This window comes from Spinacia oleracea, chromosome 1, assembly GCF_020520425.1.
Source record: "Spinacia oleracea cultivar Varoflay chromosome 1, BTI_SOV_V1, whole genome shotgun sequence".
Lineage (NCBI taxonomy): Eukaryota > Viridiplantae > Streptophyta > Magnoliopsida > Caryophyllales > Amaranthaceae > Spinacia > Spinacia oleracea.
This window is the reverse complement of record NC_079487.1, coordinates 96,487,704-96,506,149: the sequence shown is the minus strand read 5'-3', so window position 1 is coordinate 96,506,149 and position 18,446 is coordinate 96,487,704. Positions and strand designations below refer to the sequence as shown.

At 35.8% G+C, this 18,446-nt stretch overlaps 2 protein-coding genes across 2 annotated transcripts; both read left to right on the top strand.

Moving 5' to 3' along the window:
• Positions 1 to 2,827: 2,827 nt before the first annotated feature.
• Positions 2,828 to 18,213, top strand: LOC110792758 (glutathione S-transferase L3). The gene is made up of 10 exons (XM_021997583.2): positions 2,828 to 3,140; positions 3,249 to 3,323; positions 3,433 to 3,493; positions 4,382 to 4,468; positions 10,742 to 10,840; positions 10,922 to 11,027; positions 11,110 to 11,186; positions 12,251 to 12,358; positions 17,301 to 17,381; positions 17,491 to 18,213. The coding sequence occupies exons 1-10, from the start codon at positions 2,944 to 2,946 to the stop codon at positions 17,500 to 17,502; spliced, it is 903 nt and encodes a 300-aa protein (XP_021853275.1). The 5' UTR covers positions 2,828 to 2,943; the 3' UTR covers positions 17,503 to 18,213.
• LOC110792757 (proteinaceous RNase P 1, chloroplastic/mitochondrial) lies at positions 7,386 to 10,216 on the top strand. The gene has a single exon (XM_021997582.2). It carries the CDS (start codon positions 8,201 to 8,203, stop codon positions 9,992 to 9,994), a length of 1,794 nt encoding a protein of 597 aa, XP_021853274.1. The 5' UTR covers positions 7,386 to 8,200; the 3' UTR covers positions 9,995 to 10,216.
• Positions 18,214 to 18,446: the final 233 nt, after the last annotated feature.

Sequence of the window (18,446 nt, the reverse complement as noted above, 5' to 3'; positions counted from 1 at the left end):
CCTCCATAAACTCCTCTGAACTATCTTCAATATCAGACTGACTATAATAACCTCTAACATGCCTCCTTGTCTCCAACACAGCTGCTGAATCCTCAATGTGCTCAATGAAAACAGTTAGGAAGTTGTTGTAGTCTATTGAATCAACCAACTCATTATTAGACAAATCATCCTTCTTCAATTCTTTCCTACCCTTTGCTAAGCTAAGACCTTTCCTCCTAAACCATATTTTACCCCCACTGCTGTACCCAAGTTCACGTTTCACAACCTCTACAATAGTGTAATAACTAATCCGACTAACCCCTTCTTTAATGTAAATCCCCACACCATCATATTCTACCCTGTTATTTTTCTTTGTTATAAAAGTTCCCCCATGCCAAACTTTCAAATTCACAGCCTTAGCAAGTTGCAATGTAGGAACACTAAGTTGTGCTCTTTTGGTCCTCATCCTGTGTAATTAACATAAATTACTAATTAATTAACTACTCACATTAACCTAAACCATCAACATTATTTTAATTAAAGGCAAATTCGTCCAAATTCAACAGGCATTGGGCAAAATTCATCCAAAATTTAATTGGGAAATCACCAAATTCAACATGCATTGGAACAAAAACAAGAATACAAAATTAAGCATTTTGATTAGTTTAATTAATCAATTTTGTTTACTGTGCTTGCTTATTAGTTTAAGGGCAAAAGTTCTTGTTAACTGTGTGACCATTTCTAGGGTTCAATAAAAAATCTACATTTATGCTAGGGGACAACATATATGCTTAGAGATTTGGGATTACCTGAAAGATTCCCCAATTTGTAAGAAGTACCAGTATTGATTCGATTCTCTCCTTTTGTCCAAGTACAAAGGACCACACTTCTCCCTTTTCTTTCAACCTTACTCTGTCAGTGTTTGGACCACATGAAAGGACGAAGATGACAGCAGCAATTGGAATCAATGACAGCAACAGAAAGATGAAAGTGATAAATTGTGTGGTTGAGTTTTATTGTTGACTGAAAATGGTGGTTGAAGATTCAGAGTTGGAGCAGAGAATGGAGTAAATGAGAAGATGAAGGGGCGTTGAATTTTTGAATGTGTTTTGATGTTAAAAGCGTGTGTGCACGCGTTGCTTTCCCTCCCAAAATGAGCCAACAAACGGAATGGGTGGCCGGAAAAGGATAATTTTGCCCGGAAAATTGGAGTAAGGTCCCATTTTTAAAACAATTTTTTAATTCAAGGTACTATTTGACAAAATTAAAAATACAAGGTACTAGCTCACAAACTGAGGCAAAAACAAGGTACTTTTTGACAATTTTGCCTTATTTTTATCGGATTTTTCATGAAATGCCCCCGAGGTTTGTCTTAATGCACCAAATACCCCTAAACTTTCCAGAATGCACCAAATACCCCTGAGGTTTAAAACAATAACACAAAATGCCCTTAATGAGCATTTTCCGTCCATTCCGTTAAGTCACCGTTATCGTGAATTTACTTTTTTGCCCTTACTCAACCATTTTCTTTACTAATTCTAATATTAACACTTAATTAATTAATTAAACCCCTAAAAATTAATTAACTAGTATCTAAAAGAAAATTAAGCCCCTAAAAAATCTAATTCACTATTAAAAAAAAAAAGACCAAAAACTGCTTGCTTCTTCATCGCCGATCAAACGAATTTGCAGGCGTAATCGATTCAACAATGTATGAGAAGAATTAAGGATGTAATTCGAGAGGAGAGAGATAAACAGTTGGTGATTGAATTCTAGGGTTTCCTAAAAAATAGGGGTTTGAAAAATAAAAATTGAAAGAGGGAAATTGTTGACCAGGATAGAGAGAAGAGGAGAGAGAGAGCTTCCATGTTAGCACTGTATGTATGGTATCGCCGCCACCACCAAAAACTGTGACCAAAAACAAATTGAACAAAGCTGCCACGAACTTCAATGCAGCCACCACCAAAACCCACCCCCCGGCGTTTCCCTCCCCCGCACTGACCTTCAATGCCGCCACCACCAAACCCCTCCCCCCGGGTTTCCTCCCCCGCACTTCCTCACTGCTCCTCACTGCCGCCACCACCAAACCCCATTCCCCCTTCCTCGTCGGCGACATTTCCTTCCCCTGCACTTCCCCCTCCGTTCCGATTATTACGACGAGCAGCAATGCTAGATTGAAATCCCCGATTTGGGGATCAATTTTTTTGTTAGGGCTTGTGTTGTAGATCTGAATTTTGAGAAGAGAGGAAAATCGAATGTGTTTGTTTGAGTTTGAGTTGAATCTTTGAAAGGGGAGTAGTAGAAAGCTTCTCCTTGAGTTCAGGTGAAATAATGGGGTTTGGTGGTGGCTTGGTGGTGGTTGTGAGTGAAGTTCTTGAAGATTGAAAAAGGAAAGAGAAAGAGACAGAGAATTAAAAAAAAAAAAAAAATTAATGTTAACGGTGACTTAACGGAATGGACGGAAAATGCCCACTAAGGGCATTTTGTGTTATTGTCTTAAATCTCAGGGGTATTTGGTGCATTCTGAAAAGTTTAGGGGTATTTGGTGCATTAAGACAAACCTCAGGGGCATTTCATGAAAAATCCGTATTTTTATTAATAATAATCATTATTATAATAATAATAATAATAATAATAATAATTATTATTATTATTTTAATTTATTAATTTATTAATTGAACTATGATTATTGTTATTATTATTAAAAGTTTCAATAAGTTCCAATAAGTTGAGATAAGTTCCAATAAATTTCAATAAGTTCAGATAAGTTCAGATAAATTTAGATAAGTTCAGGTCAAACGCACCCTTTAACCATGGGGACACTTCGTTTGATGACAGTCGATTCAAACTCACGCGACTACACGAGCTAAATTGCTACTCCTCCTTGTGTGCAGCACAAAACTAAAATCCGCTTAGACAAATCAATACTTCCTCCTCCTTGTGTGCAGAAAACAGTAACTGAAAATGGCGACTACAGGAATGGGTTATGGGTCTGCATTAACCTCCCATTTTCCCAAATCAAATTCACTAATTATCTCTCTCCTTCCATCAAACCCAATCAAATCAAACACAATCTCAATTGTTACTCCTCATTTTCTCTCTCCTCGCCTCAAAATTCAAACAAAATCTATCATCACTGCTGCAACAATACCTTCCACTGGGTAATATTACTACTAATTTTTTAATTGAATTTTAATTATCTTATAAGGAATATTTTCTTTAATTCTATTGAATTTATTGTAATTTCCCTTTTTAAAAATAATGAATAGGAAATTGGAAGAGGTTTTGCCCCCGCCTTTGGACTCTACTTCAGACCCTCCTCCATTGTTTGATGGCACAACAAGGTTCTGCTCCTAACTTCTTAGGGAAAAAAATAATTTTAAAAATGATTAATTTGGGGATTATATTCCATTTTAAGGTGTTTAATTCAGTTAATTGTGGTGGGTTTTGAAGGTTGTATATTTCTTACTCTTGCCCATATGCTCAACGGGTATGGATCACCCGTAATTGTAAGGTAATTTTTTAATTCCCCACCTCTAACTTCATTTCTTTCTTTCTTTTTTTTATACGGGAAAAAAATTAGATTGGCTCTTACCTCTCTTAGGCCTTTTATATATAGAACCAACTTAATTCATCATTAGGATCAACTTAATTCATCATCTAAGATGATAGAAGTACCTTTACCGTTATATTATTTTATAAAACAACATTATTCCTGTTTGATAGGTATTTATTTTAACTGTCATACCATGTTCAATAATACTCCTAGAGTTGGTAATGGGTTGGATTGGGTCGAAATTAGGTCGACCCATTTATAAATAGGTTGAGATTTTCCCAACCTAATTCGACCCGTTTAATTAAACGGGTGGAGATTTCAACCCAACTATAAATGGGTTGATCTGAAGTTGACCCGTTTAATATTTTTCTTCAAATTTTAAGTGTAAATTGACTTGACTATAGAATTGCGAGGTGATTTTTTGTGGCATATCTCATAACAAAAAGTAATACTTCAATATGTATTTGACATGAATCAAAACATCATATAATTATGCAATGTTGAAGAAAAAATCAGAAATAAAATATTTCATATAACATTTTACAAATTTATATTACATATTTGCTTGAAATTAAACGGGTTAGGCAGGTTATTTTCGGGTTGAAAATTTCAACCTCACCCAACCCATTTAACTAAACGGGTTGGATTAGGTTGACCCATTTAATTAAACAGGTTGAAAATCTTGACCCAATCCTTTATTATTGGGTTGAATTTGGGTTGGATTGGTAGGTTGGGTTAACTTTTACCAGCTCTAAATACTCCAAATAAAGTGAGTAACTTACAACATGTGATATGACAAATTACGATACTAATTTTTTTTTCCTTATGGGGACAATTTGAGGGTAGGGATTACAAGATGAAATAAAGTTGGTGCCCCTTGATCTAAAAAACAGACCTTCTTGGTACAAAGACAACGTCTACCCTCCAAACAAGGTACACTCTCTAATCTTTTAGTTTTGAACTTTTGATATTATTACATACTTCGTAGCTTTGAAGGTGCAATTTGGATTATACATCCGGGTGTACAGTGTTCATCTTGCATCATGTTGAACATTTATTGAAAATCTAATGAACATGGAGAATGATTTCAATGTACATGTACTAGTGAAATATTTAAACTATGTGTTCTATGGATTTGAACTATATGTTCATTAGCTATATGTTCTTTGGATATGAATAATATGTTCTTTGTATTTGAACTATATGTTCATTTAAAACCAGGGTGCACAGTGAGCATTGTGCACCAGGGTGCATAAACCATAGTTTACTTTGAAGGTGTTTGTACTAATTGGGTTATAAATTTATAATCCTTACACAGTTACAAACTTAACCATATCAAATTATCAATAGTCCTCTATATAGACTTTAATCTATTACTCTATATATTAAAAGAAACACCAGAAATGACACGTGTTAATTTCTGGTGCGATTCCCCCCCGCCAAAACCATTTTCCTGGTTTATTTTATTTTATTTTCTTTCTTTTTTTATAAACTATTTATGTATGGAAACAAAATTTAGTTTATAAACTATGACAATAATAGATACGACGTAATAATGGAAAATATATCACTCAATATTTTGGTCAAATTACCTAGAGCTGGCAAAAATTGACCCAACCCACCAACCCAACCCGAACCCAACCCAATAATAAAGGGTTGGGTCAAGATTTTCAACCCGTTTAATTAAATGGGTCAACCCAACCCAACCCGTTTAATTAAATGGGTTGGGTCAGGTTGAAATTTTCAACCCGAAAACAACCCGTCTAACCCGTTTAAGTGCAAGCAAGTATGTAATATATATATGTATAATGTGATTTGAAAGATTTTATTTCTCATTTTCCCTTCAACATTGAATAATTATTTGACGTTTTGATTCATGTCAAATACATATTGAAAAATTACTTTTTGCAATGAGATATGCCATAACAAAATCACCTCGCAATTCTATAGTCAAATCAATTTACAATTTAAAGTGGGAAAAAAAAATTAAACGGGTCAACCCGTTTATAGTTGGGTTGGGTTGGGTTGAAAATCTCAACCCGTTTAATTAAACAGGTCGGGTTGGGTTGGGAAAATCTCAACCCGTTTATAAATGGGTCGACCTGATTTCGACCCAACCCAACCCATTGCCAGCTCTAAAATTACCATATTAGTATTTTAAATATGCACATTAGATGAATAAATTTAAACGAGTTTGTTAAAAATGTTATAACTATGCAGTAGTTTGGGAGATAATCCGTTAAATAATTTTTGAAAAAAATTATCAAAAGCCGTACGTGCACGGGATCTAATCTATTAAACTATATTTATGTTACTTAATGCTTCCAAAGCTAATTGTCACATTACTCACATATGCTGATATGCAATTTTAAGATATATGTTTGAGAAAAGTTATCACTTTTCTAAATAGAAATATGCAAGTTTTCTCGTAAAAAAACCACGTAAGAAATATGCATGTCTTCTTTATTTTGTCTCCAGTTGACTATCTTAACATATAGGTAACGAGACCAATGTAAAATAACTTGTTACATACAATATCTATCTATACTAATAGGCAAATTTGCCAAATACAACTTAATAAAGTTCTCTATTTGCCAATTACAACCTTAAATTTCTATTTTTGTCAATTACAACCTTAAACTTATACATCCATTTTAAATTACAACCCAAAATTATTTTCCGGCAAAAACCACCGGAAGATGATGTCATAATGTTTTTTTAAAAAATAGTTACATATTTTCTGTAAAAAAATTAAATCAATAAAAAAGAATTAAAACAAAATAAAATAAAATAATCAAAAAAATATTTTTTTATACAGATATTATGTACTTCATAATTTTTTAAATAACGTTATGACATCATTTTCCGGTGATTTTTGCCGGAAAATGGTTTCGGGTTGTAATTTAAAATAGATATACAAGTTTAAGGTTGTAATTGGCAAAATTAGAAATTTGAGGTTGTAATTGACAAATAGAGAACTTTATTAGGTTGTATTTGGCAAATTTGCCATACTAATATATTAAAATGCATTTTGAAGAACGTATACGTGTCACGTACAACTCTCCTTATTACGCCACGTCACCACTAATTAGCATCATGACATGTCATTACAACCAAAAAAACACCTACTAAGGATCGAACACAAGACCTCTTTGTTAAAAGTTACCCTTCTAATTACCATCTTAACCAACTACAACTTATGTAATATCTTTCCATATAAACAAATATATTCTTTTTACAATAAACAATACATTGAATAAAAGTGAATGCAAAAAACGAATGATTATTTAATTTATAAATGTACAGTTATTACTTTGAAGAAAACGATCCGACTTTGTTTAGATTTTTGGATGTGGAGTTTTAGATCTGTGAGGTTGTTGATCGGCCACTAATCTTATGTTACCACCGTAATTTGATGATGACACCATCTCTACGTTCATATAATTAAAAAAATCCCGAATAAAAGTCAAAATCCGGGGCAACGCCCGGGCCACACACTAGTTTTTGTTACATAAATAGTATGTAACTATTGTAGATTGGTAGCACGAGAGTTGAAGCCTTGAAGATAATGATCTCTAAGTACGTATACACGAAGTACTCCCTCCGTTCCTTAATATTCTACCCATTTGGAATCTTGATACTATTCACAATGGAAGGGAATCTCTTGAATTACTACCGATATATAAGAAAAAATATAGTCGTGTGGAGTCTTGTTTGATTTGTTTCAATGAGCACTTTGACAATATGAAAATTTTATATTTTCTAATAACACGTAATTAGAGATATTAATGATGTAAAATGCACATTGGAAAATGTGCCAAATTGCAATGGGTAGAACATTTAGGAACAGAGGGAGTAGCTTTTACTTTCCAGAAAATTAGAATTTTCATGAATTAGGAAGTAATTACCATAAAATTTGATTTTGTTAAACACTTCTTTAATTCATGGTATAGTAATTCTTGAGAAACAATTTGAGTGACATATCAAGTGGCATTCTCATAATTATAATAAACAAATACTCCACAATCTAAAAGTTGCAACGTACGGAGTATAGTCTATTTTATACTTTAAAAAAAATAAAAATAAAAAATAATAATATTAATAGAAAAAAATCGTACTCCATATATTTAATATTTAGATTGTATATTTTGATAATTTATTTACAAAAACACCTCCCAATATGCTTTGCTCACCAATCATGGGGATTGACTGGGCGGAGCTCGTAATTCTTTTTGAGACTGGTTTACAGTAAATGACTGAAATACCCCCAACAAGTGGAGAGGAAATCAGAATCCTCCAAGGCTCCAACCAAACCAAATTCATTTCCATTTCCGCTCTTTTATCCGTTGCGTTGCTTTGCTATCGCTGAGCCGTAACCACCCATACTTGCCGGAGTTTCCTCCCTCATCGGTATTTAAGGCGTCGCGCCACTCTGGACGCCGCCTTATCACCTGCCGGAACACCTCCACGCCGCCTATTTCGCTTTCTCTTCCCTCAATTTTTTCGACGGCATTCTTTTACTCCATCAATTTCGGCCAGTTTGCAATTTCCTTTTCAGAAAGTTAGGGTTCTTTTTCCGACCAATTAGTGTTAACTTACTCCAATTAGCACCGCCATTTTGTAATTTCTCAATGAAAAACCCTAAAAACCCAATCTGCTGAATATATGCTGATAATCATGTCTAGGCTACCTGTTTTGATGAGCATGCCTCGTTTCAGCTTCACTCAATATCGCCCAATTTTCTCTCTCCTCCTTCGAAGTTGCAACAATGGCTGCCACACGCAAAATGCAGCTCGTCTTCCTCTTTACTTTTACAAGAAAAAAACCCTTTTTTGCTCTAGTGAACTCACCCCCCTTTTCTCCACCTTAGCAGTTCCTGCTGCTTCAACTTCCTCAACCCAGGAAGACCCATCATCTGTTTCTTCTTCGGATACGCAATCGTTATCGAAACGATCGAGGAAAGCCCGGAACGAGACGCCTGAGTTTGTACTCAAGCGCAAACTTGATATGTGTTCCAAGCATAATAACCTTGAGGAGGCTCTGGACCTGTACAATGGGGCTAGAGTTGATGGTATAAAGCTAGCTATTCATCATTATAATGTCCTTCTTTATTTGTGTTCTAATTCTGCTGCTACTGATAGTGGTAATTGTAGTGGTATTGATAGTTTAGAAAAAGGCTTTGAGATATTTAGGCAAATGGGTATTGATAAAGTTGTTCCGAATGAGGCTACATTTACTAGTTTGGCTAGATTAGCAGCTGCTAAGAAAGACCCGGAAATGGCTCTTGATTTAGTTAAGAAAATGAAGGGTAGTGGTATTTCTCCCAAGCTTAGATCATATGGGCCGGCATTGTTTGGGTTTAGTGAGAAGGGGGATGCTGATGGAGCTTACAGGGTAGATGCACACATGGTGGAGTGTGGGGTAGTGGCTGAGGAGCTTGAGCTTGCTGCTCTTTTGAAGGTGAGTGTAGATACGGGGAGAGGAGATAAGGTCTATGAGATGTTGCATCGATTGCGAGCTAGTGTGAGGCAGGTCTCTGAAGAGACTGCTAGGATAGTGGAAGATTGGTTTTCATCTGAGACGGCTAACGGTGTTGGGATCGGTAATTGGGACGTGGGAAAGGTGAGGGAAGGTGTAATTAAGGGCGGGGGAGGGTGGCATGGGCAAGGGTGGCTTGGTAATGGTAACTGGAGGGTGGTTAAGGCCGAGATGGATAAGAACGGTTTTTGTAGTTGTTGTGGTGAGAAGCTTGTATGTATTGACATTGACCCTAAAGAGACTGAAGGTTTTGCTTGTTCATTGAGTTCTTTGGCATCCCGAAAAGAAAAACTGGCTGACTTTTTGCAGTTCCAGAAGTGGCTTCAGACTCATGGACCGTTTGATGCAGTTGTGGATGGTGCCAATGTAGGCTTGACCGACTCACATTCCTTTAACTTTAGGCAGCTTTACAATGCTGTATATCAATTACAAAAAATCAGCCCTTCAAATAAATTGCCTCTTGTCATTCTTCATAGAAGTCGTGTTTATGGTGGTCCAGCTGAAACTCCTTATATAAAGAAGATGTTGGAGACCTGGAGGAAGGCCGGTTCCCTTTATGCCACCCCACAAGGTTCAAATGATGACTGGTATTGGTTATATGCTGCTGTTAGTTGCAAGTGTTTGTTACTTACAAATGATGAGATGCGAGACCACTTGTTCCAGCTGCTAGGAAATAGCATTTTCCCTCGTTGGAAGGAAAAACATCAGGTCCGGATGACAGTCTCGAGAAGTGGTCTTGCCCTCCACATGCCTCCGCCATATTCTATTGTTACTCAAGAATCTGAAAGTGGGAGTTGGCATATACCAACAGTAACAGGTGATGACCTTGAAACACCTAGACAGTGGCTCTGTGCTACTAGAGCCACTAAGACTAGATCCAAAGTTAAGGCCCAATTGTCCAATCTATTCTCAACAGGTTGATCACTTCTCTGATGGAGATTAAGAGAGAGAGAACGATGGAATCTATTGCTAGTAGTTATTACTTTCTGTTTCTGCTTCATTAGAGGAAGTGGTAATGTATTGAGATTGATATCTCTTAGCGTGCATTATCTATTTTAATGTAGCTGTTGGTATCATTATTTGGGAAAAAATTTCCCTTGTCGTTGTTTCTCCCATGAAATATAATGAAATCATATTCCTGAATTTTCAAGCACTTGGAAGTTTAATGTGTGACGATTGCTGAGAGTTTTATTTTTTTAACTTCCACACTCAAATATACTGTTACGATGCAGTTGGAAATGGACCTCTGGCAAACCTTTTATTATAATAGATTATGAAAGTTGTTAATGGGGCAATAAAATGGCAAGTTTTTTCTGAAATAATTAGAGGAGTGAATCATGATTCATGATAATGGGACTGTGTTTATTGTATAGTAGTTTCTCTGCTATATCATTCTTCCAACATTTATCAAAGTATTATCAAAAGCAAACAAATTATTAGTTGTATATGGTTTATCTTTAGGGAGAAAATTTGCTTAGGAACACAAAACTTGAAAACTCTATAGCAATATCTGAGACAGAGCATGTAGGAGCAGAAGTCAAAGTTTGTCCACCCCGTCTGAGATCTTTTAGCATTGTTAGCATGTTCCTTGTTTATATTAAACAACAGTTTCTTGATGCAGCTTAATTCTTTTAACTACCTCTGTTGCAATTCAAATTAACGTCACAGGTCCCTTCATTAGAGCACAACAATGAAGTCAGAGGAGAGAGCCTTGATTTGATTAAGTTTATTGACAGTCACTTTGAAGGGCCGTCCTTATTCCCCAGTGTAAGCTTTAAAGGATATACCCTTGCATATTTTCACAATAAGGTTTTATATTTCTATATTAACTAATGCTCTATCTTGCAGGATCCTATGAAGCAGGACTTTTCTGGTGTACTCTTTTCTTATTTTGGCTCCTTTCATAAAGCTGTAACTTCTTCTTTCAAGGAGGAAGGAGTAAATGCAGAAACTGGTATATCGAAAACTTAAGTGCGTGTCTTTTGTTTTCTTCATTTGTTGACGATATCTTCAATTTCCTTTGTTATCTATGTCAGGTGCTGCCTTTGATTACATTGAAGATGCTCTTTTCAAGTTCAACGATGGCCCTTTTTTCCTGGGTCAGTTTAGTCTGGTACGAATTTATGCTTAAAGTTAAGACTTTGTATGTGCTATGAATTAGCGTAGCTTAAACATTGTAAATGGCAGATTATAAGGAGGAAGAATATGATCCGATTAACGAAGTGGAAATTATAGAAAATGAAAGATGGTTTTCAGGCATTTAAGAGGCTTGATTCTTTCCCGATGAACTCTTAAAAGCTCAACGAAACATTCATCAATATTCCATGATTCGCTGTCTCTCTAATATCCTCTATTTATAGCACTTCTTAACTAACTAGCTCCCCAACTTATTCCCCAAGCTAACCATAACTAACTTATAAAGATAGTACCTAAAGTGTCCTCCATATTCATAGCAGTATGATTTTCATTTAATTACTAAATGAAGGTTCTGCCATTACTGTTCACACTCATAAGCAAGTTTTGGGGTTGATAAACAAACACTTGCAGAAGCTTACTTTTGTAGTCTTGCTACTTGCCAGACCATAATTTTAACCATATGTTGATTTTGTACCATTGGATGGTTTACTGGGTTATTTTGGTTTTGGAAAAATTGTTTCTTATCACCAAAAAAAATTGAAAAATTGTTTTTTAGCACCTAAAAAACTAAAACTTGTATTTTACCACCTAAAAAAAAAAAAATTAAAACTTGTTTTTTACCACATGAATATGGAAAAATAAATGAAACCGTGATGTGGGGGGCACGATAATGGTAATATTTCTGATACTTTCTCACAATTTCATGTGTTTAACTCCCTTCTCTTCCCCTGCTTCATTCTCTTCCATGAATTCACATAATCTTTATTACCATTAATTCACAAAATTGACAAAATTCAATGACAGTAAAGAGAGGAGGGTGAAAGAGCTAAAGTAAATTGCAGAGGGAGTGTAAAAAAATGAAGGGAAATTGAATTAGTGGGCCTACATAACGGTTTCATCTTTTTTTCCGTTTTCAGGTGGTAAAAAACAACTTTGAATTATTTTTTAGGTGGTAAAATACAAATTTTGGTTTTTTAGGTGGTAAAAAATAATTTATCCTTTAGTTTTTGTATTGACTCTTTTTAATTACTCCTACCGCAGGTTGATATAGCTTATGCCCCATTCTTTGAAAGATACATTCCCTTTTTGTTAGATGTGAAGAAATATGATGTTGCTGCTGATAAACCTAAGATTGCTGCGTGGATTCAGGTATATTAATTAACTTCAGCAATAAACTGTATTTTGTCTCTTTGAGATAGAAACTCAAGTTTAAACTTAAGTTAAAAAAATCTGCTCCACCAGTGTCCAGGTGACCTGACCAAAATTGAAGCTTGAAAGCTTCTACTGTCCAGAGAGAATTACTCCAGCAGAAAGTTGTTAGAAATTTGAATGCAAAAGAAAACCTGTTTTTTTTCTTTCAAAACCCTTGTTTGACCCTGCTATGAATCAATATTAGGGAGGGGGACACTTTAGGAAGGAGAATTATAATCAAATTGTTAGTAGGTTGAAGAAAAAGATGTTAGTTTGTTAGAGTAGAAGCTCTACATATAGAGTGCATTTGAGAGAGAGAGTTATGTTGAAATGTTGAATGTCGTGGAAATAATTTGAAGTCATTAGCTGGGAGAGTGCCATTCCTCTCGAAAGATCGACTAGGCTGTAATTGGTGATTAGTCATCTTAATTCAAATCATATCTTGCTTGTTCTTCCCTAATCAATATTCCTCCTTACTTAATCTGTCTGTCACTAAACTGAGCTAATACATTAGCAGACTCCTCTGAAAAATCTGATGGCTGTCAAATGTTATTCATTTCCATTTCGAGGCAGGACCGTAGGAGGCTATTAGTCTTTCATTGACCATCTTTTACATTGGTATCCCGGACGAGAAGATTGGAATAGCGTTTAGGTGCCCTTTTAATCACTTTAGTCTTTAGCTCTTTACATGATGATTGTACAGGCATGGATTGTTGTTGTTGGAGTTGGGTTTGGATTTTGTGGGTAATTGTTGAAGTAGATTCGGGGTGGATTATTGGTATATACTTAGATTTTTCATATTCATGGCACAAGGGGTTCAAAGAAAAGAAAGGGGGGTGGTGCGGCATCACCCTCAAACTCCGTGGTACCACTCGCAAATATTGAAACCCACTGGATAGTATTTGAGAAACAACGACATTGAGACATTTATAAACAACCAAGATCATATTCAATCAACAAAACATGCATAAAAATCATACACTGACTTAAACCCTAACTCGTGAAATTTCAAAGATTAAATCAAGAAACAAGTAGTAAATCGCAAAAGAACACTAGTCACAACTCTCGAGTCACGGCGAAAAGGATGGTGAATAAGTGAAGAATGGAACACTACTTGCACCACCAATATGATGATCTTGAGTAAAAATCTGAGTTTTATGGGGCATGGGGTTCTTTGTGAAAAACTTTTATGTGGAGATAATTTAGAGTGAATTGCGTAAAGAGAAGCAATCTCTTGATTGATGGTGGAGGGGGCGTCAAAAATGGTGTAAGGGTGAAGAGGGAGTATGAAATTGTGTTTTGAGGAGAGAAGAAGATATCGGGACTAAAAAGAAAAACTAGACAGATTTTCCCGATAGGTTCGACTGAATGTTAAAAGACTTTAGTCTAAAAGTTCGATTGTACTTTTTTAAGGTTCGACTAAGCCAAAAAAATTAAAAAATAGGGTTCGACCAAACGTAGGTAGAGTTCGGTCAAACTAAGCCCACGTTTGGCCGAACTTTGTGAAAGTTCGATCGGACTTCTTCATGGCCAATTAGGGGGTGGCAATTCGGGTTAGTGGATCGAGTGGGTTTGGTTTTTGGTCACTTATGGATTGTGTCTAAAAATATAAGAAATAATGTAAAACAAGATATTAATACATAATGTGATAATTGGTCAAATCGGGTCGAATTTAGGTCATTCGGGTTCGGTACAGGTCGAATTTGAGTTTCTGTCAATAACTTTAGATCGGGGTTATCGGTTGTTGGGTCGGGTAAGACATTGCCGGCTCTATGGCCAGTGCTACTCTCCTTCTAAAGAAAAAGGAGGTTCGACCGAGCCCAAAAAGAGTTCGATCAACTTTGCCCCATGTTCGATCGAACTTTCCAAAATTTCGATCGAACCCACATTTCTTGAAAGTTATTGACTTTGCCTCATGTTTTAGGGTCCGATCGAACTTCCAGGGGTTCGGTCAAACTCTTATAATTTTTAGAATTGTTTTGAACTTTCTCTCCTCAAAACTTCATACCAAGGAACCCTAAAAACAATAAAAAAAACAAAACAAAAACTAAGACACCAAAAAGACTCCTTGGCGACGACGCCATTTGATAGAAGGAATAAATCACGGTTGTTGGACTATCACCCCTCTATCAAGAAACAAAACCAACCAATGATTATTGTGGCTAGTGGAGATTTCATCCACAAGGAGTTGCGAGTTTCATAGAAATAGTGTGGAATATAAGCTAGTTCGGAAAGGGGGTTCGGTGTTTAAGAAAATTGACACAAGAAAGGACTAAATGTTTTGAAAAGGAGTTCAAGATTTAAAAGAAGTAAGGGTTTGAAATCGACACTATTTGCATATTAGATAAGCCAAAAAGGGGGAACGAGGGAAGCAAGGAACTGAGTCTAGAATTAGGAACCATCAAGCACAAACAACACAACCAAACTTGGTAAGCTAAGCAACTCCACCCTAAGTGCCTCTTTCGACTTGATTAGGGTGATAAAGCCATGATTGAACAATCTAGACTTCGCTTGATCAGAATGAAGCACATTTGCTAACTTAGCTAGCTCAACGACAACAATCATGCAGGAACAAGGGTTATCTGGAACATAGGGGTCTAATCGTATATCTAATGAATGACAATAAAACGAAGTCAAGCAAAGCACTAAGCATACATGCATATGTGCACTATGGATGCAATTAAAACAAGCGGAAACACCAAGTTTCCAACAACTCACTTGAAAACTCCCACAAAGACCCCCAAATCAACTCATAAAGAATACAAATAGGTTTCCATCCAACCCCCAACTAGAAGGACTACTCACTCATGGTGTTGACAACAAATTTGGTCACAATGTATTCAATGGAAGCATTCATTTCTAAGAAATCAAAGTAGAAATTTAAAATCAAGTCATTGCTAGTTTCATCATGACAATCAAATCTCTAAACAGAACATTTCAACAAGACAATGATAAATATAACTAAACCTTGCTAATTTAGCTAAACAAGCAACAAGCTCAATCATAGAAAAACAAAGAAAGTCAAAGGAGAAAAGATAAATTAGAGATTAAGAAAAAAATGTGCATATTTGTGGGGATTTTGATTAATGGAAGAACAATAAAGCAAAGCTGGAAATAGGCTATAAAATAAGAAGAAAAGTTAGAAGAACTTTTACTCTTAAAGCTTCAAATCCAAGAGTAATCAAGATCCCAAAAACAATTTATTGCAAAAGTAATGAAATAACTCAAGTTTCTACACTTACTCTCCAAAATAAATTCTGAAAATTCTAAGACATTAAGGTCCTTTCTAGATGCTATATTTAACCCAATGGGTAGGTTCGGTTAGACTGAGGGAGTGAGGGGTAGGTTCGATCGGACCAGAAATCTTCGAGCAAGTCAGAAGCAACTCCCAAAAACTAGTCCGATTGAACCCCCTAGGGTATGTTCGCTCGAACTGAAGGGTAGGTTTGACTGAACTGTAATAGCATAAACTTTTCCCAAAAATGGTCCGACCAAACCTTAGAGTAGGTTCGCTGAACCTTTGAAATCCTCCAAAAGGGCCAAAGTTTCAAGGCTACTTCTTCATTCCAATGCTCCTCTTGACCGATGTTGACTCCGGTTGACTTCTCATTTTCGCTCTTAGTCCCCGAATCACCAGACGCTCCAATTTCTATGCTTTCCCTTCACATGCGCGTACCCATGAAAAGCAAAAGTTTGCAAAAAGGGGGCGAAATTAGAAAGAAAAGGTAAAAACGAACAATCAAGTCAACTAAGCATGGAATAGACAAAGGAGGGTAAAACAAGCAAAAGGCAAGACAAAAAAGTAAATTAAAAGAGAAAATCCCTAAAAGCTACCCCTATTGAGTGACATAAATATCACTCATCACGTGACACTACCTTGAGGGCCTGGGGGTTTAGAGTTATGTGCTTTGTGGCCATTGAATGCGACTCTTGTCACTTGTCAGTCAAAGCCAATTGAATGATTTCCTGTGCAATTAATATGGATTGACAGATCTTTAAAGTTTAAGCAGAAGTAGCAACCCCTCCACCAAATAAAAAGAGTAGCAAGACTTTAGAATGAACAGATTGTATGATACTATGGGAAGTGAGATGGTTAGACTTTTTGCATGATCTCATCTTTCTCTTTGAAGTCTTTTGGATGAGTACTTAATGTCTTTTCCAACTTATCTTCTGCTACGAAGGGCCCTCTTATTAAGCTATCTGCATCACTACTTGGCCAATCAGATACCTGCATTCTAAGGGCCCTCTTATTTTTAAACAACTCCGTTGACTCTCAATTACGAAGTATAATCTAACCCGTGTGTGTTTTTAGATACTCCTGCTCCTGCTAGCATGTTACATTGTTACATACATCAAACAATTAAATCAAGGCATCAAAATTTATCCAATAATATTAATCTACACTGCTGTCTTTCGTAGTTGCATCTCTTGATTCAGACTTCAGAGTCATCTTGTTGCCTAAAAGAATCATTTCAAGATTCAGGGCTAATTAAGGACTTATTGCAGCTTCCTGTTAGTATATAAGCAGCCGTTTCACAACAGCGCTCAAAACCAATGTGCGTGTATATTGGACCAAAGTCTGACAAGACCAAACTTTTGGTTCCTGTCTTAACCAAAACACGTGGGCCAGTGGCTTGGAACGATTTTGGTGCTTAGTAATGACTAATGATTCACTCTCTTAATTCCTTGATTTTTCAAGACAAACTCTGCTTATAGAAAAGAGTTACACTGTTGGCTTAATTAAGTAGTCTATTAAGTTTTCATTTGAAATAAAGAAATTGCTTACAAGTTGTGCTCCGAAGCAAGGTTCAGCTGTTTTCTTAAACCCAGTCATTGAAGCTGTAAATAGTTCAGAATGTGGGCAACTTTGACTTCACCATTCTGTGTGACAATGTTGCAGGAGATGGATAAAATCGAGGGCTATAAGCAAACTCAAACTGATCTGAAGTTGCTTGTTGAAAGTTACAAGAAACGTTTCTCGGTATTGATTCCACTATTTTCTTATACAAAATACTACGGAGTACAATGTTTTTATTATAGTGCATAGGTATATGACAGGTTAAATATTTGTTACTTCATCTTTTTTGCAGACCAATGTCTAACCAGATGATGTAGCTAATGGAAGGAAATCTTGTCAAATCATCTCCAGAAAGCCATCTTGAGGAATGCAGATTTCTTTCCAGGATCGATGTGATGTACCAGTCTCTCATCAGCTTTTATTACTTTGCTAAAGCTAATATTTTTCTGAACTTCGGACTATCATTTGGAAATTGGTGATTTTCCCTTGAAGATATCCTTTGGCGAGGTTGCAGACTTACAGAGTTGTATGGGAGATACAATCATATGTCATTAACTTAGGCCAAATCTTGCTCAAAATCACATGTGAATCAAGGATTCAAATGTTAGTTTCAGAATGCCTTAGACAAAAATTTCACAAAATTACCCACCATCGCCAACAACTTAATATCATCATCATTATCATTACCCGGGGTTGGGGGAGAGTAGGGGTTGAATGATGAAATGATGATTTAGCACATTTCCCACTATCATTATCATCTCCTTACTAGCTCATTCTGAATGATGATTTAGTTAGGTTGGCCCTCTCAAATTGTTAACTTTGTTTCTTTTCTTTATAAAAAACAATACCCCTTTGTCCCAAATTAGTTTTTACACTTATCATAACACAGAATGTTATGAGATAAGTTGTTGTTTGCTTATCAAATATTATTTTATTGAAAAAGTAGATGTGATAGAAAATAGTGAATTATTTTCTAAATTGAATGTGAGATGGTGTAGACCCTAACTTTTTGGTAGTGGAAAGAGGTGTATTAAAATAATTGTGGGTATCTCCTAAAATCACAAATTATTAGGTACACCCGGTTGTATGTAGCTCTACATGCAACCGGATTGTTTCGTATTTTCTAATCCCTCAAAAAAAGCACATTGTTCAGTTTAAAAGCACAATTTTCAGTTTAAAAGCACATTTTTAAAATTTTAATGCACATATGTTTTTCAAATATTATGATATTGAATATCTTCTTCCAAT